The 22,838-nt window shown below is 42.2% G+C and overlaps 1 protein-coding gene across 3 annotated transcripts in view; it reads left to right on the forward strand.

Annotated features, from left to right (window-relative positions):
* LOC102304127 (phosphofurin acidic cluster sorting protein 1) overlaps positions 1-22,838 on the forward strand; it is a 67,179-nt gene that overhangs the window by 30,190 nt on the left and 14,151 nt on the right. For all 3 annotated transcript variants that reach the window (XM_042213254.1, XM_042213255.1, XM_042213256.1), the window contains exons 2-8: positions 6,350-6,437; positions 7,574-7,663; positions 9,488-9,613; positions 16,015-16,159; positions 16,273-16,364; positions 17,941-18,018; positions 21,239-21,298. In XM_042213254.1, coding sequence (XP_042069188.1) covers positions 6,350-6,437; positions 7,574-7,663; positions 9,488-9,613; positions 16,015-16,159; positions 16,273-16,364; positions 17,941-18,018; positions 21,239-21,298 — 679 coding nt within the window. The remainder of the gene's footprint in view (positions 1-6,349; positions 6,438-7,573; positions 7,664-9,487; positions 9,614-16,014; positions 16,160-16,272; positions 16,365-17,940; positions 18,019-21,238; positions 21,299-22,838) is intronic.

A 22,838-nucleotide genomic window follows, 5' to 3' on the forward strand; every position in this document is an offset into this window, starting at 1 on the left:
CTGGGGGAATCCCCCCCACAAAAACTGATGTTTGAATATATGTATGTGAAATTAAACACTGTGCTTTGAGCACTCCTGCTTTAAAAACACATAGTTCTGTAACCCATAGCTTTGTAACAGGACTTGGGTGCCTGGCTTGCTTTTTGTTGCCATCTTTTCTGCTGTTTTAAGGCTGAAAAAATGTTGCTGATAACAAGAAAAGTCAAGTCAAAATGTAATCCTGTGCACGCCCACTCTCCTTTTCTTTAGAACCACTCGTGTTAGAGAAGTGAAACTCATGCGTTACAGGAAAAATGTGTTGGCACATGTTTTACAACCAAAGTTGGAGGTTTTCCTGATAGATTTGTTTTTTTGGAGCTGGCAGCAATTGAAGGAAGTGCAGCTTGAGGCACTTCCACATCAGGTTGTACATTTGCAGGGCTGAGGCTTGTTCGATGGTGCTGTTGAAGCCAGCAGACAAATTTGTACACGTTTGTGTGTCTGTGTTGCTTTTTTTTTTTTTTAAATATTGATTATTATGCAATATGATGGATATTATAAGGTTAAAGTGGCTCCTTTTGATCTTGCATTCTTGAGTTAATGCATTGTTTTATTAAACTGATAAGAGGCAGTGTTGGCTTCAAGATGTAGAGGGAGCAGAAGTGGCATTACTTGACCCCTACTTGTACTTTACTGTTAGGACTCACACAGGTGGGGCGGGAAGCACTGGATGACACAATCAGGAAGTTTAGACAAACCACAGAGAAACTTTTCACAAATTACTACACAGTTGGCGTGGCGACGGTCACACCCAGTCAGAGCTCCATGGAGCTTCTCTATTTCCAGCTGTTTAAGGCTTAGATTGACATACAGGATTTTTGTTATTGTCAACAAAAACCACAAAACTCACCGAATTGGTCCTAAACACGTGTGTGTGTGTGTGTGTGTGTGTGTGTGTGTGTGTGTGTGTGTGTGTGTGTGTGTGTGTGTGTGTGTGTGTATACACTGCTATGAATTCACGTTTGAACAGTTGATCCAACGTCATCAAAACTTAAAGCAGATGCATTTTCTTCTGCTTCCACAGATTTACACAACAACAGTATGTCAGAGGCGACGTTTCTCCTCAGCTCATTCCAAAAGCCTGGAAACCAAATATCATACCAAATATGTATAGTGCTGTAAAAAGGTATTTACACCCTTCTGGCTTTCTTATTTTCAGATAATCAAAAACATTTTAATATTGGACATAAACAGCGTGAGTAAAGACAAAATGCAGTTTTTGTACTGCTGAAGTTCAGCTTACCAAAAATGTGTTTAATCGCAGTTTAAATTTATATAAAAGAAGAAGAAGGGGACAAATACTTTTCACAGCAGAGTAACAATCAGTTTGGAGCAAAGAGATTTACATCTTTGTGGAAAGAAATCACAATCCTGGCATAGTTCGACTCTCTAAGAGACAAATTCGTTTCTTGTCTTTTCCATTATGCATCTCAGCCCATAATTCTATCCCAGCCGTTAAGCAACAGAAGCAGGTTTGTAATTATTTGGGGATGAAAGATGAAGCCGTGCTCCCTTTTTCGGGTGTGTGAGTGTAGACGCCGCTCTCTCCGTTTCCATCACATGCCGATTTATTTTTCTTTCAGCCATGCTCTGCTCGAGTCTGTTCCTTTGTTCGGGTTGATGATAACGGGCAGTGACTTTTAAAGTGTAGTGACAAGCTGTCGAGGAGCCAGGGCAGGAGTGAGAGGTGAACCACAGAGGAAGTGCTGGTGGCGGGCGGACTGTTTTGACCTTTACCATGTGATTCCCCTCGCCGACTATGGTTACTGGTCCGATCACCGTGGCAGTGAAGGCTGGTGCAGCATTTTCTTTAATCCTGTAGGGGATTTACAGTAGTTAAACAACAGCATAAATAACAGTGGAAAAGAATAAAACTTGGTGTCTACCCGATGCTTTAATGGAAAACTCGTGTTTCAGACTGTGCAGAAATCCCAGCGCTCCTCGCATCCATTTACAGAGCAACAAGTAAAGTAGTAAGTTCCTCTCGAGGGAAATCTGAATTCTTGAAGCTGTTATATAACACAAGCAATAAAGCACTGAACTAGTTTTTGTGGTGAACCAATTACTGCAGTAAATTAAAAGTTACTGTGTGGATTCTTAACATTTCTGTAGCCTTGACTCTGGTGTCGTAGATGATTTACAGGCTGCTCTGCTTCTAGTTAGATGGAAATATAAGAGGGAAAATGTAGAAAATAGCAGTTAGCAAAGCTATTTCTTATATATTACCATGCCAAGTAGATATATGCTAATGCTAATTATTTATGTGGAGCTGTGCAGGTTAATGGTAAATGGAATAGTTCTTATATAACACTTTTCTACTCTGAGCACTCAGACTGCTTTTGTACAACTTGCCTCATTCACCCATTCATACAACCACTTTTTTCCATGCTTTTCCAATGTAGCCGCTTTCTGTCTAACATTTATACACTGATGTATGCATCAGAGAGCGACTTGGTGTTAGCATCTTGTCCAAGGATATTTGGCATGCAGACTGAAGCAGGCGCTTTGACTGCAGCATGTTTGCTATGTGTCTGCAGTCATAAATTAGATGGGTATTCTTTGTAAACCTTTACCATTCTGTCCTGGGAGTGACAGAGAGGGTCTGGGATTGTTTGGAGACCAGTTGTTTCCCACTATGTAACCAATGCAGTCGCTTTGGTATCGATTGTGATCGCCCAGCTAAACCTCTGGCTAACCAGTTGGTTGCCACAACATCTACTGCAGAGATGGCGATGTATTAGTTGCTAGCCGATTGCAGAATTGTTTGCAAACAACTCACCAACTACTCTTGGAGAAACTTAGCGTGTTGCAAACCGCAAACAGAAAACGTTTGCGTTGAAAGTAAAAGTCGTGCCTTACCGCTCAAATTGAACGGTTGTCCGTTTCCTGTTTGCGTTGCACTTTTTCTGATTTAATTGCCATTTGGCAGGTGTTTGCAGACAAGTTGGTGTCATCCTTCAAAAGTTGTCACCTGCTAGCAAACAAAGCAGTTGCAAAGAGGTTGCCGCTATCACCATATCCTTCTCTGTGACCAGATTTCACCCATTGAGTTCCAGCAGCTTGCAGCCGGTTGGTTAATACACCTTTTTCCCTAGCAACCGGTCTCTACACCATGTGACTGAGACCTTTGATGGCCAGATTATTTTACTTTCACCCAGGCAAAATTCTTCTAAATGTCAACATTTGGCATTTAATATTTAAAACCAAACTAGGGAGAGGGTGAGATGGAGGCAGATGATCTGCGGGGGCGACCCATCAAAGGGAGCAACGGAAAGAAGAAGATTTGAAACCAAACTCTGGGGCTTTTTGGAAAATAAGCGATAAAATAATTGTGAGAAAGTCATACTGGAGCAGTTCTAAGTGTTGGGTGGTTGCTTGTAGTAACCTTTTAACAGTTTTTTCTTGCTGATTTGTGTGTTTGCAGTTTGTTTTTCTCTCTGTGTATATCTGTGCGTCTCCCTCATCCACTTTCTACCCACACCTCCCTTCGCCCCAGGTGCTTCAGCCCCATCTCCGATCGACCACTGGCACCCGGCCTCTTCTGCTCCCTCTCCACCTCGATTCATTCCACTCAGATCCAGCAGGTGTAAGCAGAAGTCTTAGCTGGCCTTTTCTATCGGAGATAAAAATTGATCGTTTTTTTATTCATAGCTTTAGCCTCTCCCGGCTGCTTTGATCGTGAAACTAGAAAACCTCTGCGTTCAGAAAAGGCTCTCTGTGTTTGTCGCTGACTTTCTTTCTTTCTTTTTCCAGCGGTTGCATCAGCAGTCGGGGGCCACTTGTCAATTTCGGTGGTTGGGTAGGAAGCACTTAAAGAAAGATGAAAGGCGAGTAAGTGGGGTGGATTTAGGAGAAGGCCCAGGTGAGACGAGAGAGAGCTGAGGGAGAAATGCGGAGCAATTTTCCTGTCCTCGCCCTCCGCCTTTTTAGTGTGACATCAAAAGAGACTCTTGTCTATGTTTTGGGTAACAGCGCGGCTCTTTAGATGTGACCTCTGTCCTCTCTGGGCGATTGATCGGTGCAGGGTGTGGCGAATATTTACATAACTGACCGTTTAAACTATCTTGCTCTCCATCTGCTGCTTTTAAATATTGGTCGCCCTAGAAAAGAAAAGATGTTTTGTTTTTCCATTTGCGATGTCAGACAGTTCATCTCTCGGTGCACATTTTGCCAGCCTCTGTCATCCCCACTCCTCTTTTCTCTCTGGTGATGTCTCCCTCAATTTTCATGCCTCAGCCTCGCTTCCTTTCTCCTCTCCCTTTTGTTGCCTGCCTGCTTTTTGTTTCCTCCTCCTCTGTATTCACGGCTGTTTCCACATCTCTGTTTGTTATTTGTCATTTACGTCTTTTCCTCTTCCTCCCTCTTGTCTGTTGTTGTCCTGTCTTTTCCTGTATATAATTTATTGGCACAATGCATGTGTGTCTTTTTCTCTTTGCGCGTCTTTTGCTTTTGTTTTTTGTTTGGTTTTTAGCTTCCATGTTTCTTCTTGATTTCCTCCAGGTTGCTCTGTCAGGTTTATTCTAGCGGTTTACTTTCTGTCCCTTAAGCCCTGGAGATGAATTATTGAACAGACTGACCCCCGGGTGCTATTGGGGAGGTGTGTGTGTGTGTATTTGTACTTGTTTAGACATCTTTGTGGGGACCAAAAAACCCAAAATGTGTTTTTTTTGGTCAGGGTTACAGTTAGGTTATGGTTGGGCTTAGGCTACGCGTTGAGGGTTAAGCATACATTTTTGATGGTTAGGGTAAGCGGCTAGGAAAAGCATTATGTCAATTAGATGTCCTCACTAAGATATCAAAACGAGAGTGTGTGTGTGTGTGTGTGTCTTTTCAGTGATTCGGTTTCAGGTCTTTAAATGCTCCTGGTCTTGTATGTCCCTTTGTGTTTTTGAACACTGGCATTTTGAGTATTTCTTCTAAGTGTCAGGAAACCTGAGGCCAATCTCTCGTTTCTTAGCTGTTTTTTTCAGATGGAAGACATCCGGCAGGATTTTTGTTTTTTGTCGTTGTTTATGTGTGCTGACGTAAGTGTTGGTGTCATTTGAACGGGACATTTTTAACTTTGACAAAAATAGCAATCCATTTTCATCGTGGGCTGGAGTATTTTGTTTTTTAACAGCCTGCCAACAGATAAAGCAGAACCGCGCTCAACGCCTCTTCTAAAGTCCTGTTTTATTTTTGCTGTGTTTGATGGCCCTGATGAGAGGGACAGGGTGAACGGAGAGGAGACAGGAAGTGACAAATTACCACAAGCTGGCTTTTAGGCCATAATACAGACATGTATGTGGTCCACAACAAAGTGTGACTGATGCTGGATTTTGGCTGTCAGTGCTCAAACCTCCTCTGTATATATCAGCTGATACTGTTTCTCTAGTGAATATACACAGTTGACTCCCAGCTGCATGTGCTGCAGACAGTGTTGTGCGTACGCCTCGACAAACTGTGCAATGACATCATTTTTAAGCAGATATGCGTGAATAATAATAATCGTGTGTTATAGCTCACTTACAGCCAACTTCAGTTTCATACTTGTTTGATTTAATAGACTGTATATAAAAGATGGTCAGAACCACAACAAAATTAAGGATGCTGCATTCTCATTGGCTAGCAGCTTTCGATAAATGGGTCGTTAGCCAGAAAGAGTCTAACAGGGACAATGGTTTACTGTAAAGCTCTATACAGACTATTACATTTATCTGGATTGGCTAGAATATCAACCCTGATTAAAGATACCTGGTGTTAGCTAGCTCTCAGTTCAAAGTGGCTAACACTCAGTGACTTTGTCAGGTCAAATATTTCTTCTTTTCTGTCCATAAGAAAACTTTAATAAGAGTACTTTGGTGTAATTCTAATATTTTCCCCTAATCATCGCTTCAAGCTTGTAACTTATTGTGCAGAGAAAGTTGATTTGTTTGTGCTGCAGACAAATTGCCTCAGTTTTTTGTTTTGCAAATTCTTTTTGCTCATTTCCTTTTATTTTTTAACTCTTTGCCCTATATTAAGCTTTTTGGGGTGAATTGAAGTTGAAATGTTCCTAGGCTGAAATAATCTCATCGACAGTAAACGCGGACAGATAAGCAGCTGGCAAAAATATCTTCATGTGCAAATGTGAGCACTGAGGCGTTCAGTTAAAGTTTTTCCAGACAGCTTCTGAACACTCCCGATCCCAGAGACTCAGTTCGCAGCACAAGCAAAGTGATCAACAGGTCATCAGACATCCATCTGTTCCCTGCACAGCTCAGGGCGCAGCAGTGCGAGGGCGCTGGATATCGAATCTAATTTTAGTGTCGTTGTGTGTGGTTTCCTGCAGGCTTTTCAATCTGACCCTGAAGAAGCTGATCATGCTGAAGGAGCTGGATAAGGACCTCACCTCAGTCGTCATCGCGGTCAAACTGCAGGTACGAGACGTCTCCAGGAGCACGAGGTGAAGCACACCTGCTGTACACGGAGGCTGGAGTTTTATGGAGGCATTATTTTAGAAATGCATCAAAAGAAAAAGTTTCTGCAAACAGAATAAAACAACTTTAAAGATCACACATACAGATCCCTGTGAACAGTCTATGAGCGATAACTGAGTAATAACCAAAACAGAATTAGATGATGGGCACTAAAATCATACCTCCAAGCTCAGTTCCAGGAAACAAAATCAATTTTTTTAAAGTCTGACTGAACTTTCCTAGAAATGAAATCCTCCCCAAGGTTACATCCTGTTTTGTCAAAGTCTGCTTGAGTTGAACATTTATCTTTATCTTTAATCATTAAATGACATTATAGGATTCAAAGATTTCCACTTTCAACAATGCTTAACGAGCAGACGATGAAAAACGAACCAACTCCCCACCTGGGGAAAAACCCAAAAGACTCAGCCTTTGTTGCCCCGTTTGGCTTTTCTGTAAAGCCGTTTATTGTTTTGCTGAGTCGGTTTCATTGGACGCAGACACGCTTCCTCCTCGTTGTTTTGCAGCCAAGCTGCTTTCTGAAATGCCTCATTAGCCGGGTGCTTTTCTCTTAGAACTGGCAGAAGGAGCAGCGCTGCCAAATCCCACTTTTTCTGACCATTGGAGAGCTTTTTGGCAGCGCAGGCGGCCAAGTTAGTTAAAGTTAGCACAGAATACTTCAAAAATACTGCATTTTGTCACATTTTGTTGTCATTTCTCTCTCTAATGCCAGGGCTCCACTCCAAACTTCTACTCGCTGGCTCGTTTTCAGTCTTGATTGCTATCGTCTTGTTTTCTAAGTAAACCATTAAATTCTCTGCTGCTCTCTCACATAAGGCTCTTTAAGCTGGTTTAATTCTTTTTCCATGCGGCTGCCGCTCGCTCAGTCTTCCAGCCCTGCTTTCTCCTATCAGGCATTTCTCCTTACTCACCTCCTCCTCCGGCTGTGCATGGCTGATGATAATGATGAGTCTGTTGTTTTGAGTCTGCTGGGGTTAGCTAGGGCACGCTAATAGAAATCTTTCTCTTTTTTTCTTGCTTGCTTTCTTTACTTTCACCGTTTCTTCTGTAGTCATCAGTCTGTGTCTCGTCTTCAGGGCTCCAAGCGGATCCTGCGCTCCAATGAGATCTTGCTGTCCTCAGCAGGACTGACGGAGACCGATCTGCAGCTCACCTTCTCCCTCCAGGTACGAACAAAGGTTCAGCGAGATCAGGGACCCGTCAATCACAGCCAAACAATAACTTTCTGGTTTTACAGAAAACATAGAAACAACAATAACACAAAAAATTGAATCTCTAGCTTCAGAAATGCAAAAGTCTTGAGCCAACCGTCATTTTTTTATATTTTACCGAGGAGCCTTCTTGTAATTTTTTCATAGTGGTTTGGATCAAATGTTCCCCAGGCCGTCTGAAGGTCTCTGTGTTTGTTTGACAATGGTTGATTTTCATTTTCACTCCAGCCTTTGTACCTGATCCTTTTCACAGCAATAATTATTTGGCACCGAAATCAAGAGATGAACCAGTGTTGTGTCTACATGTGACAGACAACTTAGCAAATAACCAATTTTAAGTTCTCTAAGTGAAAATCAGTGGTAACAGGTCTGATAGAGTCATTAATCCAAAATTCATATTTTAATTTTTTCGGCCAAATGATCATCAATGTGTCCAGAAAAGGTCAGAACTCATAACAGTGAGTGTCTGCAGCCATCTGTAAAAATGTGGAAAACATGGTTTGGACAGTGATGTTGCAGATCTTGTCAAAATTGGGGAATTATGAACGCAGAAATGTACAGTCAGATTTTGATCTGCCATGCAATACCATCTGTACAGTGTCTGAGTGAAATTGGCTTCAGTTTTCAGTGTAGCAATAATTCACGAAGCACTGCCAGTACAGTGAAAGCACACCTGGATAGAAAAACACACAATGAAGCACTATCAGTCATGGATTGGGCTCCCCAGAGCAGTGTGGGATCATCTTGACAGAGAACAGAACAAAAGGCAGGAACATCCAAAGAAGCTTTGAATGTCCTTCAAGAAACCTGGAGAACTATTCCTGAAGTCTACTTAAAGAAATAGGAAGAAAGCTTCCTCAGAGAGTTCAGGCTGTGATGAAGAGTAAAGGTGGTCGTACCAAATATTGACTTTCAAGCTCATCAGAATTGTGCAAACTCAGTTTTTGCCTTATATACTCCAGTATGTATGTTTTTACACGCCTCAGTAAACTGTTGCACCTATTTCCAATTTTATTAGCAAAACATAAAGAAATGTGGAGTGGCTTAAGACTTTTGCACAGTACTGTATCTTTACAAACCTGGAAAACTTTGGCGTTGCTAGATGAGGGAGGATCAGGGAAGCGGATCCTTTAGCTCTGATGCATTTGCACCTGTGATATTAAAACAGTTTGGGATAGTTTGGAAAAGTCTACACAAAGCTGCAGAAGTGTCGCCTGCAACTCTCCATACAGCAACAATACGGAGTGCATTAAGGCAGAGCGTGGTTAATGTAGTTCCCAGCGAGGTTTTCTTGTGCTCTAAATCACGCTTTCCGATTTCCATGACTCTAAAACGCTGCTAAAAGGTCAGGGAGTTTCTCTCTCTGGAGCTTGCCGAGTGCACCGAGCCAGGCATTATACATTATACATTAAACTTCCTACAGCAGCAGCGCTGCAGAGAGGAAGCTTATTAAAATCGAGCCACCGGAGTCGTTTCACGGCTTTAAACATTGTTACAGGAGCGAGTTTGGTTCCATTTATAGTGCAGCTGCTGAGATCGTTAATGATGGGTTATGTCATAGTTGGGCTCAGACTAAGTAGTCTGACACCTGGGGATGCTGAGCGAGGTCAGTGTGTGTGAGGGGACTTATACAAGAAGCTTGGATCAGTCTAATTATCAAGTCCTGAGAAATAAACATTATTTATTGAAACATCTGAATTCATTCAGGAAATAAGGTGTGTGTGTGTGTGTGTGTGTGTGTGTGTGTGTGTGTGTGTGTGTGTGTTTTTCTACCTGCAGTATCCACATTTCTTGAAGAGAGATGCCAACAAGCTTCAGATCATGCTGCAGAGGCGCAAGCGATACAAGAACAGGACCATCCTGGGCTACAAGACCCTGGCTTTGGGTCTAATCAACATGGCCGAGGTAACGTAAACCTGCAGAGGTGATTTATTCTGTTTTTCTTAACCTTTAAATCTGATCACTTTCCTCTTCAGCTTCTTCCTCTTTGATTATTCCTGACGTTTCCTCAAATGCCTTAAATGTGCAGCATTTATTGGATTTAGAATAAACCTGTGAAAATGGGACATTTGAGCTACATTCAATACGTCTCCTGTTGGCCTTTTTTCATCTTTCTAAAATGTGTTTTTCTAAATTAGGTTTAGCTTCTTTGAATAGCAATGTGCATTTATTTAAACCCATAAATAAACCCTCAGCGTTTCTTTACTGGAAGCAGTGCTGCAGCTTTTTGTTGAAACATTTATAGATGATTCATCGGCTAGTGATGGAAAATAATGTTTAGCCCGAAGCTCTTATAGGAGACATCTGTGCCAGCTGACCTTGTTCGCGGCACTTTTGCACAGTTGTAGTGCTCTCCAAACAAAAAGACTGTGACGAGTCAAAACTAGAGCGAACAATTTCTGGAGAAAAGGCAGCGGGATCGTTTCTATTGTCAGAGTTTGACTGCTACTAGCTGCTAGCAAACAATTGGAGGTAAATAAGAGGACAAAGGGAGCTGAATGGAGATGGATAATTTAAGATGCGGAAGGAGGGAGAGTCTTAATGATTGTTCGGATGTTTGTGTGAGAGAGAAAGAGGCAGAGAAAAGCAGCGTTTGTGTTGTGTTTTTGTCCACAAAAGCTCTATTTTAGGCAGAGTGTTATGATTACAGGAGAGCGAGAAGTAGTGAAAATCTATCTTAAGTATCCAACACGTAGGGAAGGGGGCAATTAAATCCACCAATCAGTGATCATTTGAAATCACTTCTTACCAGCTTCCAAACATGTCGGTTAAACATCCATACATCTGTTTCCTTCCATTTATCTAATTCAGGGATGTACCACCATACTACCGCTGCCAAAGGGTAAGAGGCGGGGTACAACCTGGGCAGGTCGCCAGTCTGTCGCAGACCATTCACACTCACATTCACACCTACAGGCAATTTAGAGTCACCAATTAAGCTAACCCCACTAACGGTGCTAACCACTGCCACATATCGTGATATCATTAAATTCTATCATTCTTGATTTATGGCCAAATTTCCATCTGTTTGTCTTTAAGTCCAGCTGAACGTTTCTGAAAAAAACAGACGAAATCCTCTGACAGTGTTCAAGATTGAGCTCGTTCCCAAAAATGTAGAAAATTCAAAGTGAAACGCCGACTGTGAGACGGCCGCGCGTCCTCTCAGCAGCGGTTACATTTCTCTGCGGTCTTCAAAGAGGTGAAGCGCAGAGTTGAGACTTTGCAGAATCTCGTGTTTGTGTCAGCATTGCAGGGAAATGAGTATCAGGCAGGTGAGCGATTGCACTTTGCTTTAACAGACGAGTGGCTATAGTATTATTATTTATTCTTACATTTCCAGCACTGGGCGCCTCTGAGGCAGCAGATGGAGGTTAAGCTGCATGTTTGAGGGTGCGTCAGCTGCGAGCTGTCGAGTCAGTGGAGTCTCATCCTTTGCAGCCAGACAAAAGTCCCAGCTGATCTGAGCTGTTGACCCAACAAGCCACCGGTCACGGTCTCATCTCTCTAAACATGCAGCTTCTGCCCTCTGCTTAAATCCGATCTTCATTTCTCAGCCGGTCTTCGCAGAACGTTTTCTAAAGCTAATATCCAGCACGATAATCCGCGATGCTCCTCTCTTGTGGCAGCTCCCTTCATACACATCATTCCTCTCCTCCTTTGTCATTCAGGAAATTTTCATTCACAGCGGCGGCTCGCAAAACGTATTTATTGCCAACCTTCATTTAACCTTCACGTAAACTCAATTCGCCGAGTGCGCTTTCAAATCAGACGCTGGATTTTGATCTCTGGCCCGGCGTCCTCTTCTCGGCCGACATAAATGTCGCCATAAATCAAACGTACAATTAAATTTCAGCCTCTTCTGCCAAAAGCTCCTCACATTCCCTGCTTCCTCCGATATGAAACTGCTTTAAAAGGCTGGTGATTTATGCCGTCTGTACTTGTGTGCGCACGTGTGGACGGTCTTTGTCCTTTAGGAACGCCCGTTAGCTTTCACCAGCTGTGTGTGTGTGTAAGTCAGGATTATTAAATGTGTAAAACACCTTCAACTCACTGGCTTCACATAAAATGTTTTATGGAGAGAAAAGAACATAAATCCACAGTCACTCAACAAACGGGTCTGATCTCATGTTTACAGGAGTGTCTTTGTAGATGGAACTGAACCAAATACGGTAGAGTGAGCTGTTATAATACATCCAACCCTAAGGCAGACTTCCAGTCCTGATTAAACTATGTTTTTGGTGCCTGCTGGCTGTCCATGGCCGTCCCTGCATATATAATAAAGTCACATTTTATTCCAGAGCCAGTCTCAACAGACAATTTGTCTGTTGAGTGCTTTATAAAGGGCAGAGGCCATAAATTCAGACTCGTACGTACGGCAGGTTCAAACTCATTCCCTCTGAGCCACAGCAGAAGTTACTCTGCTGCCATATTCTGCCTAAAGCTCTGTGTGTGTGTCAGGAAAATAATACGCTACAGGGGACACACGTGGGCTTTCAGAGTCACAGAGAAATGTCATGTTGATGGCACTGTGCTGCCTTAATATGACAGGTAGTTTCCACTGACCCTGCAAGCAGCAGGAGGAGAATGAACTGCTGAACCTGTTCATGATTTCAGAAACATTTTGCTTCTGAATCTGAATCTTACAAATTCAGTTTTATTTATACGTTACATTGTAAGGTGAAGACTCTATAATAATTCAGAGAAACCCCAACAATCAGATGAGCCCCTATGAGCGAGCACTTTGATGACGGTGGGAAGGAAGAACTCCCTTTCGACAGGAAGAAACTTCCAGAACCAGGTTCAAGAAGCCGTGACTGGTTGGGAAGCAAATGAAGGATAACTCAGAAGAAGTTCAGGATGGCGCAAAAGTCTTGAGCCACTCCCCATTTCTTTATATTTTGCTTCTGAATAGCCTTTCATGTGGTACGGAGCAAAAGTTCTCCAGGATTTCTGAAGGTCTTTAAAAGCTTTTGTTTGGCTGCTTTTTCCACATATTTTCAGTCCAGTCTCTCTGGACTAACCAGTGTTGTGTTTACACAGTACAGATAACAATTGTATCTTTAGGCACTTTGTTACTAATCAGCATGTTGCAAGAACACATCATTTGTTTCCTTTTCTTTAGATAAATCGTCAAAAAATACCAAGGATATCACAGTTTAACTGCTACAAAGTAGTATTTTTGTACCCACAAGGTACAGTGAGACTCTAGGACCAGGTTAACGGGTTAGTCGATTTCTTTAAATCACTGAGTGGAGTGATGGACTCACTGCAGTCGTAGTTATGCGCTACGTCTCGTTTGAGCGGGCTCTGAACCTTTAATTCCTCGAGTCTTACTAAACATTGTTCAACAGTGGCTGCGTGTTTTTGCATATTTAGAATTCTTCATTTGTTTTCATTTTGCTTTTATTTTGAAGTTTTCTTCACACTTCAGTTTCCTTTCATTTAGTTGCCATAGTAGATTTGTAGATTTGCGCTGAAAATGTCTAATTTCAGTTACGTCTTTTTTGTTTTTAACTATTCTATACACTCACGGTGTCTCAACACATGTGCAGCAAAGCCCCCCGATGCCTCGTGGGATGGCAAATTTAATCCACAGAAAAAATGCACAAAGTTCATTTTGCAGAGATTTTCAGAAGCTGCCATGTATTTCGGAGACTGAGTATAGCTATCTTTAACCGTCACACTGCACAGTATGTGTTCACTGCAATCAGTGCTTTGTTTGAATAAATGAACACAAGCTCAGCAGCTGCCTTCAGTTATGGGCCATAATAAAATACTTACATAAGTTACGTCTAAGTGAAAGTGTGTCGACAAAGTTACTGTTGAGAGCAAGTGTGACACGGCCATGAATGTTATACAGAGGCAGAGTAGGCAGTGTGATGTGGAGCACTGTTCTGCAGCTTTGAGTTTTCTATTGAAGTCGTAGCAAGCTTAGTTGGTAAAGTGCGCCAATAAGCTGTGTTATAGGTTTACATTACAGAGAAGGATGGCCGCTAATTAGTGCACAATAACAGACTAATGAGACACTCACAGAAACACAGCACAGACCTCTCTAACAAGCTCTTATTGTCTCGGACCACACAGGAAGCTGTTTTATTTCTCTGCATACAAAATGCTACAAAAGCCACCAACACCACAGATACCTTGAAGTCGAGATTAGCAACTCAAAGCGGCCGAGGTGAAGTTTAGCAGTCAGCCTGCGCTCCTCTCACCTGTCAATCAAGCAGCTGTGATCCTGAGCCCTAATAAAAGCTTAAACTGGTGAGGTGGTTAAAGATCGATGGCTGCACAGGAGCAGGTTAGCAGTAGACCACCCACACATTTTAGGGTTTTTTTTTTTGGTGTCAAGCTGCTTTTTTAATGTTTTGAAGTTGGACTTTTCTTTGGGGACTGAAACTACGTCCACTCTGGAAGTGATTCACAGCCATCAGAGACGATAGAAAGTGAAGCAACTATGTTCAAAAATGTGGTAAAAATATGGGCAAACTAGCAACTAGTGGGCAGGACTCAAGATCATCTTTCTCAACTTCAAGGCGAACGATCAAAGCGACTAATAATGAGAGTAATGAATGGCTTTGATTTACCTGGTAGTAAACACTTTAGAGGCAATTGGTGTGAGAGGCTTCCAGTCTGAATCTAAAAGTGAAGCTGATTCACACACAGCTCGAAATTCACTCATTCAGAGAGCTGTTAGCTTGTGATTTACTGTTAAATCCTGCACAGTAGGAACCGACTCCTTATTACCTTTGTTACAAACTATCTCCGGACTATTTGGACATCTACCAAAATCTGTTACATGAACAATGCTCACAAGGGGGTTAATGGGTGATTTGTGATTTTTTTTTTTTTTTTTTTTGTACGAGGCAAATAGAGAGTCTGACTTTAAAGCTTAAAATTACTTTTTTTTTTTTTTTTTTTTTTTTTTTGTAGAGCGTGCAAACCACACAGGCTCACTTTCAGTTGGAGGTTTTATGTGATGTCATTGGTGGAGGGAGGTTATTCAAAGATCTAGCGGTGTAAAATTACTGGTTGTCACTTTTTAAGCACCATGAAATCCTCCATAAAATGCACAATTTTGCAAGAAGTGGAAGTGTGAGAGCGAGATGACATAACAATTCCTTTAAAATCATCTTGTCATTTATTGCCCGTGTGCTTTCACGATACTGAGAAATAAAACATTGGTTTCATTACTTTTTCTTAATTTAATCAATATCTATAAATGTTTCGGACTTTTAGGCTTTGAAGATATATTAAAATCATGTTAAAGTCATCATTACTGCTATTTAATTTTTTACTACCTGAAGAAAATAAAGCATCAAGAGCTCAGGTGGCATTTAACTACTTTAATTTTTAAAACTGCATAAAGATTCAGAAGATGCGCCTGCATTGAATCCTTGTGTGGGTTTTACTGTCCTCATGAGGGGAAAAGCAGTCGAATTACGTCTGTGTTCCTCTCAGACACGCATGTTCATCTTCATGCTGTTTGACAGATTTGCATAATTGTCTTTCTTTGAGAAAATGGTTAAAATTAGCAGCTGCAGGAAGCTTCGGGAGCCTATCGGCAGCATGTGCGCCAGTGTAGGTGAATGGATGCACGGCAACAACGTCTCTCTCCTTGAATGTTTGGCTAAGGCTGGCTCCATAATAAGCTGCTCAGACTTCATTAAATGTGCGAGTGTGACCAGATTCCTGAGAGAGGCTGGGTGTCACTCGGTTAGACGCACAAACACACACAGACACACACAGCAGACGTGGCGCTGCTCTTTGCTGCAGCCGCACAGAGAATTGATTGCCTCTGCCTCGCCTGTGCGTGCTTTCTCTGTCGGCGTCTGGTTTTGTTCATTTTCCTCAGCCTTGTTTTGTCTCCCGGTTTCTTTATTGTTCTCTCCATCTGCAGAGCTTTCATGCCAGTCTCTATTGCTTCACTGCTGTTCCCCCTCCTCGTCTAATGCTCTTTAAATGATGTATAGTCCAGTGTATCCCTACTTTGTCTGTACAGGAAGACCAAGAATGGAAATAAGTAGATTTTATCCTCAATAATTCAGTTAAAAAGATTATCTGACTTCTTTGTTTTTTCAGTCTCTTTGTTCCTGTTTGCATGCTGCTATTTGAATATTCAGACGCTCATTTGGGAAGAGTTTCTTTTAAAGAGAACGTCGAGATTCTATTCAAATCTCATACAGGCTAGCACACACTAAGTTGTGGATACTTGTGGATAAAAACGTAGCTAGGATGTGGATACATTTACATTTAATCCAGCTGACTCTGATCTCGTTTAAACGCTGCTGCTTTGTTCCTTCCTCAAGGTGATGCAGCACCCCAGCGAGGGAGCCCAGATCCTGGGGCTGCACAGCCAGGTGAAGGATGCCTCAGTGCCCGTGGCTGAGATCAGAGTCTACTCCCTGTCGAGTCAGCCCATCGATCACGAGGGACCTAAAGCAAAGATGTCTGGTGCGCACATCATCTCACCGAATCTATCTTTCTCTCTAATAGTCTGTGTCTGCCCTCCTCCTGTCAGTTTGCTCCCATTCCTCAGTGGCGTCTCTTTTTCTGCGTCTCCCTAGATCGTTCTCCAGACATCGACAACTACTCTGAAGAAGAGGAGGAGAGCTACTCGTCAGAGCAGGAAGGCAGCGACGACCCCATTCACGGGCAGGTGTGTTGAGATGAGGACAACAATCACTTCATGGTTAATCTTGCAGTCACTCTGCTTGCTTTGGAAAACATTTAATGCCATCACATTTGAGCTAATATGGTTTCTACACTTTTCAACACGAGCTTGTTGTTGTTGTTTTAATTAAATATTAATGCCTCGCCCTCCATTTTCAAGTTGTTTTACATCATGGAAGCGGCTGCTGAAAGTATGTGAGCAGCACAGATCATAAATAATTTATATTTACAGCTTTACAAAGAAGGAAAGCATCTAAAAATCAAAAACCCAGCACTCACATTTGAACCAATATCATAATTCCCACTGATTTCCACGTCTACAAATAAATATTTTTGTATAAACAGACACAGGAACGACAGAAAAAGCGAGTCGTCCAGATTTGGTCAAACCGACGGGGTTATTGGGTTTTCTCCAGGAGCATCAGTTCACAATGACACTGGTGTGATGATCAGCGGAGCACTGGTGCTTTCTTTATTATGTTACCTTCTTTCTGAGATTACGAGAGAGAAGACGGTGGGTCTCAGGGGGACGTAAGGGGAATTGGTGCCCATCGGTGCGAGAGATTGAAAGGAGCAAAAAGACAGCATGGAGAGATAAGAAGAGAGCAATGAGGCTTTTGGGGGCCAGATTGAAAAGGCAGAAGGGAGAGACGGAGGGAATCCGAGCGCCAAGAGGGAGGATAAACGGAGCGCAGGGCGTTACGGTAGAGAGGTGAAGAATTAACTTCAATACTGAAGCAGGAATCGGGTCAGAGCTGGGGTTCAGTTTCTTGTTTTCATGGTTTTTGTGTGTTTTGATGATAATATAACCAAGAGCAAGTTAAGTTGAGTTTTGAGGGACATTTCAACACTGCTAAATGAGAGACAGATGGGGGGGGGGATAAACACAAGCTGTTGTTTTAATTGATTTTAATTGAACGTCAGGGTCGGCCAAGTTAGCCACATCTATTCTGCTCTACTTGTCACCTGGCAACACGGCGAGCCAGTGTTGCCAGATTTCCAGATTTGCGCACTGACTTTGGTTAGTGCATTAATGACATTAAAGGATTGTGATATTATATCATGAAAAATTCTCCTGAAGAAACTACATTTCAGATAAATACTGACCATGCATGAATATAGCGCCCGATTATCTGTATTGGCTAATATCAGCCTTGTTTACTGATATCAGTCTATTGAAAAATAAGAATACATTTAGTGACCTACTGATTAAGCTATTAGAGCTGCACCTAAGTTTTAAGTCACAGTATTAGTAATTACAGAAACCTAAAAACTGATTTCTTTGTTTCGCTGGCACAAAAGGAGGAACGACAACCAAAAAACACAAAATAAAGAGAAATAGTGGTTTTTGGCTTCATGTTGGCAGCCAGCAGCTGAATGAAAAAACAATGTATCCATGTTACCAGGAGCAACAGTGTAACCACGCAGACAAATTGTGTCGCTAAGACTCATTAGTTTTTTTTCTTATAGCTGGAGTTGGCGACCTTGAACTAACCTTTAAAGCACCACTTGCTCTCCTCGTCTTCCTCTCATTCGTGCTTCTCTCACTTTTTCCTTCTCAGTATCTGTTTGATGAAGACGAGGAGGTGAGGAAGAAGAAGCCGAGGCGTAAGCTGCCTTCCAACGCTGGTATCACCAGGGTAAGGAGAAGAAAAGCCCCCTCCCTGATCTCCCCCTTCATCCTCCCTCTCTTTTCTACTCGTTTTTGTGCCTACCTGCTTGTTTTGTGCGTGAAGCACTTTTGCAGCAAACCCGCTTCGTGCGACGGCCGTTTCAGATAAATTTGATTTGACTGGACTCAACAACCCTCCCTCCTCCTGCGCAGCCTCTCGCCTCACCTCATTCAACCTCTCCTCCTTATCTGCTCGCCCCAACCTCCCCTCCCGCTCCTGTCTCTCTCTCTCGGCCTGGCTCGCTCCCGTGTTGGTTTATCTGCAAATCCATTTTCTGCCGCTCATTCACTCTACGTGTAATCAGGCCGATTTTAACCTGAGGCTGCACGGACACACACGCGCACACATAAACTGTACATAAAGGCTCAGCAGGAGGCACAGATTACAACACAATTTAAATTTTTTTAAATCACCCTGGGAAAAATGAAGGTAGAGCTGCAGCTTAGCAGAAGAAAGGCAGCATTTGGTATGTGCGTGCTTGTGTTTGGCTAAGGAGGCTGTTATTGCGGCACCTTTGTAGATTCTAAAGAACACACACACACGTGCGCGCTCACACATGCACACACTAACCACCTGCACTGCTACACACACATTAAATATGTACTCGCTCTTAAAAGCCCCTACAGCAGACCCTGCACCCTGTGCGTCCCCAGGAGGTCCGACATGAAGCCGACCCTCTCCACTGCGTAGCAGCAAATTGCAACAAATCCTCCAAAACACTCTCGCTCTCCACAGCCACTCAGACACCCACTTGTTTTGCAGATGAAAGCTTTGCTTTGTACTTTTTTTTTCCTTCATTTTTTACATCCAAACTGAGTTTTTCTTCCTTTCTTTTTTTGTTTTGTTTCTGGGTTGTTGTTTTTTTAAAACCCAAAACGACGCTGAGAATTTTATTTTAACGTTTGGCCTGAAGTAGATTTACACACATGCGAAGATTGTTGGGTTTCCACTAATTTTAAAAAAAGAAAAACATGCCGCATCTCAAAGATGGCTTCAGGTAGAATAATCTTCATATTTAAACAGTGAACTGCAGTGTTTGCATGGACAGTTGTGTGTTTATGAGTCGGCTGTATTTGCTGCTTGACTTTGTGCATTTAAATTAATGTCACAGAATAAGAGGATGATGCCAAGCGTTTGAAACCATGCCTTTTGTTCATTATCTGTATTTTTCATGTCCAATCAGGACATCTAAGTCATGAGTTATAAAACACAGCGGACAATAATAGAGGTCCTGCCTTTGTAAACTCAGTTGGGAAATAATCACATTGACTAATATAAATTTAGATCACTATCATAGGATCAAAGTAAATTTTTTGGAAAGTACATTTAGTAAATTGCTTTCTAGATGAAATATTCATGCAGAATAATCTGTTTTTGACTGATCCAGGTAATTACATACCCGAAAAATCATAGTGTTTATTAGATTTATGCAGAATTATGTAAGAATCCAGTAAAGCCACAAATCACTGATGCACATTAACAAATAGATGAACACAGAGATACTGAAAGGACAAACGTTAGTCACAGGGAGCTGCAGCTACGCCTCTGTTGGCATCCACCTGTCTGACAAACAGCTAAGACTTGTTGCTGCTTAATATTTCAGTGGGTGAGTCATACAACTGTGAACATCGATGTTAGGGGGAAAAAATGTGCTGCTGAAATCAAAACAGGTTTTGGACTGGGCTGTAAGCACGTTCTGCAGGGATGTTGATCATTTGGATATGAAAGTCTGTGTGCTTTGCTTCTAGAAGCATCCTCGAGTGGTGATTGGAGGAACTGCAGAAGCTGCTATGGTGGTTGCTGCTCGCTACCTTATAAACTACCTCTATTACTGCTACAGTGTGCTGCTATTACAGCTTAGAGGTGAATGGGCAGTTTGTAGGGCCACACAGTGAATGTTGTTAGTGACATTTGGCAAAATAACTGACAGCTAACAGGTGGGTGGGTACGTCCAGAGTTAAGGGGTATTCACACAGTGACTGGCGGCACCATGGCAACCAGTCCCCATAGAAATCCATGACTTCAAATAACCATGGGGGAAATGATCGCCGGCAATACATAGTGGGCGGGCCTTGAGTTTAACTTTTCTGACGGTTGAAGTGAGCAATTAAAGTGACTACCAATGAGAACGCAGGATACCATTGATTGACATGTGACAGTAAATACATTCGAGCACTGGTGTCAAACCTCCCCCATGGCCATTCTTGCTAGACCATGTGATTTATTCCTTCTTTGTTTCTGATTTTTGTTTAGCTGAACCTTTTGTATACTCTAATACATTTATGTCTGAAATGAATGTGTTATTTGTGAATACATTGTATTTAGTTGCTTTAGCTTTACTGCAACATTGAAAAAAAAAAAAACCTATTCTAAACATATTGCAGTTATTTTGTGTCAACAGAGCAATTGCAACAATGTCACCAGCTGCTTGGAGCTTACTACATTATCATTTAAAGCAACGGTGGCGTTATGTGATGTGTTTGTAGAGTATGAGCCAGAGGCTAATACAAGAGACCAGGTGGCTCAATAAATTATAACATTTCTCTGCAACTGCTGCGTGTGCAAATTAGTTAGTAAGCATATCAACTCACCTATGAGGCCGTCAAATGGTTATTACAGGTTATAAAAAGTGTAGTGTTTTAGAAATAGTCTTGGATTTAGTTTTTGAGGTAAAAATAACTTGTGCATTTGAAGATCTGCTTCCTTTTTGCAGGATAATCTCGTCTGGCTCACAAATGTCACGCACGCAAAAATGTAATTGAATCTTGAACTGCCGAGTCGGACAGATGTCGCACGTTTCAAGAAAAACTCCAGACTCGCGTTCAGTAAATGTTACGTCTTCCTTTTTCAGATCACTTTTTGAATAAGATAATCAGTCCTTTGCGATTATTCAGGAAACGCATCTCGTGTTGGGAAGCGTCGACTTGGATAACCTCGGTAACGGGCCCGCTCTCACATATTCCAGTGTAATAACACGAGGCACATTTTTCCTTTGCAGAAGTGATGATGCATCCATTAACTGCTGCTGTTTTGACTCATCGGGCGTGAAAAGTGCGTGGAGATTGCCTCCTGTCGGTTTTCCCTAGGCTGTCGTGTTCTCCCCCCACACACACGCACACACACTGATATGAACATCTATCTCCGAGTTTCACGTTGTGCCTTTTTTTTTCCATTTTCTCTCTCACAGCAACCCAACATCAAACAGAAGTTTGTCGCCTTGCTGAAAAGGTTTAAAGTCACAGATGAGGTGGGTGCTCATTTCTCCGTTGTTTTTCTCTCTTCTATTCCCCTCCCCTCTCCGTGGCTCTTCTTCCTTCCTGATCACTTATATCACACGTCCACACTTCGGCTTTATGTGCGAGGTTCAGAGTGTGCGTTTGCCAGGTTGTTGGGAGTCGACGTGTATTTCAGTTGAGCTTTGAAGACACGCGGAGATGTGTGGGAGAGATGTGGCAGAACAACTGAGATTCAGCTGGCAGCTCACAACGACATTGTAATTTAAAATAGAACAAAGATGTTTGTGTGCTTCTGTCAAGCAAAATATGTGTGTGCTGTCTCAAAGTGGGTGCGTGTGTGTTACAATCTATTAAAATTTCATTGCCTTCCCTCTGTGTCTTTACAAATCGAATTTTGTTCGTCTGTGCTTGCATCCTGTGCTTGCTCGTGTCGCTTTTCAAAATTGCAAATTGGAATATTGCTATTTTATTTGTATAAGCGTGTACGGCATATTGATTTTGTTTGATTTCATACAGTTGGATTGTTTGTGTAGTTTTGTGTCTGCACACGACCACAGAGGAGTTTCAGATTTGGTATTAACGTGCAGATTTTCAGCTTTAAGTCGAGGTTTGTTTGTTTTTTTAATTAATTGGATAACTCGCTGCACAGCAGCCAGATGATGCCCATCCATTCATTATTCAATGACAAATTAAGAGGATAAAAGATCTGGAGTTAATTAAACTTGTATTTGGTAGCTTTTCACTGGGATTTTAAATATGAGGCCCAAGAGATGTCGGTGCAAGTGAAGTATGCCGTCATTAAGCCTGCAAATCTCGGGAAACCTGTCACAGAAAGAGCAAAAACTTCAGTAGCGAAAAGAATCTACAGTCTGGTGCATTGTTAGAAAGAATGGATGCACTCAGCAGCTCAGCTACACTAAAAAGCCTAAAAGAGCACAGAAGACGGCCAAAGTGCACGAAAACCATCAGCGGTTTCACTTAAGTCACCTCGGACTTGGACTGAAAACATCTAAAAGAGCACGCACAGTTCTGGAGAGTTTTTTGTGGACGGCTCAAACTAAGATGAAAAAGTAGCAGAATGATGGGAAGAGAAGCATAGTGGCAGCAGTGTTAGGGCGAGGGCATGTATGGCTGCCAGTGGAACTGGGTCAGTAGTGTTTGTTAATGATGTGACTGCAGATGCAAGCAGCAGGATGAACTGTGAAGTGCACAGGGCTGTACTTTCTGCTCAGATTCAGTCATATGCTGCAGAACTGGTCACACAGTGCTTCATAGTGCAAATAATGACCCAAAGCAAACTGCAAAAGCAACTAAAGAGATTCTTGAAGCAAATAAATGTGATTTTCTTCAAGTCAGTCACCTAATCTCAACTCAGCGGAGCAGATTTTTGGCTACTGAAGGCAGAGACCCACAAAAAAGCAGCGGCTGCATTAAAGGCCTAACAAAGCATCCCAAGTGAGGAAACGGCATTTTCTGACGTCCATAAGCTCTACACTTCAGCCTTCTCGACTTGTGTTCGGTTAATTTGGAGCATCTGAAAACAGGAGACTG

Source organism: Haplochromis burtoni, unplaced genomic scaffold (genome assembly GCF_018398535.1).
Source record: "Haplochromis burtoni strain Fernald_Lab_line unplaced genomic scaffold, NCSU_Asbu1 Contig_430, whole genome shotgun sequence".
NCBI lineage: Eukaryota > Metazoa > Chordata > Actinopteri > Cichliformes > Cichlidae > Haplochromis > Haplochromis burtoni.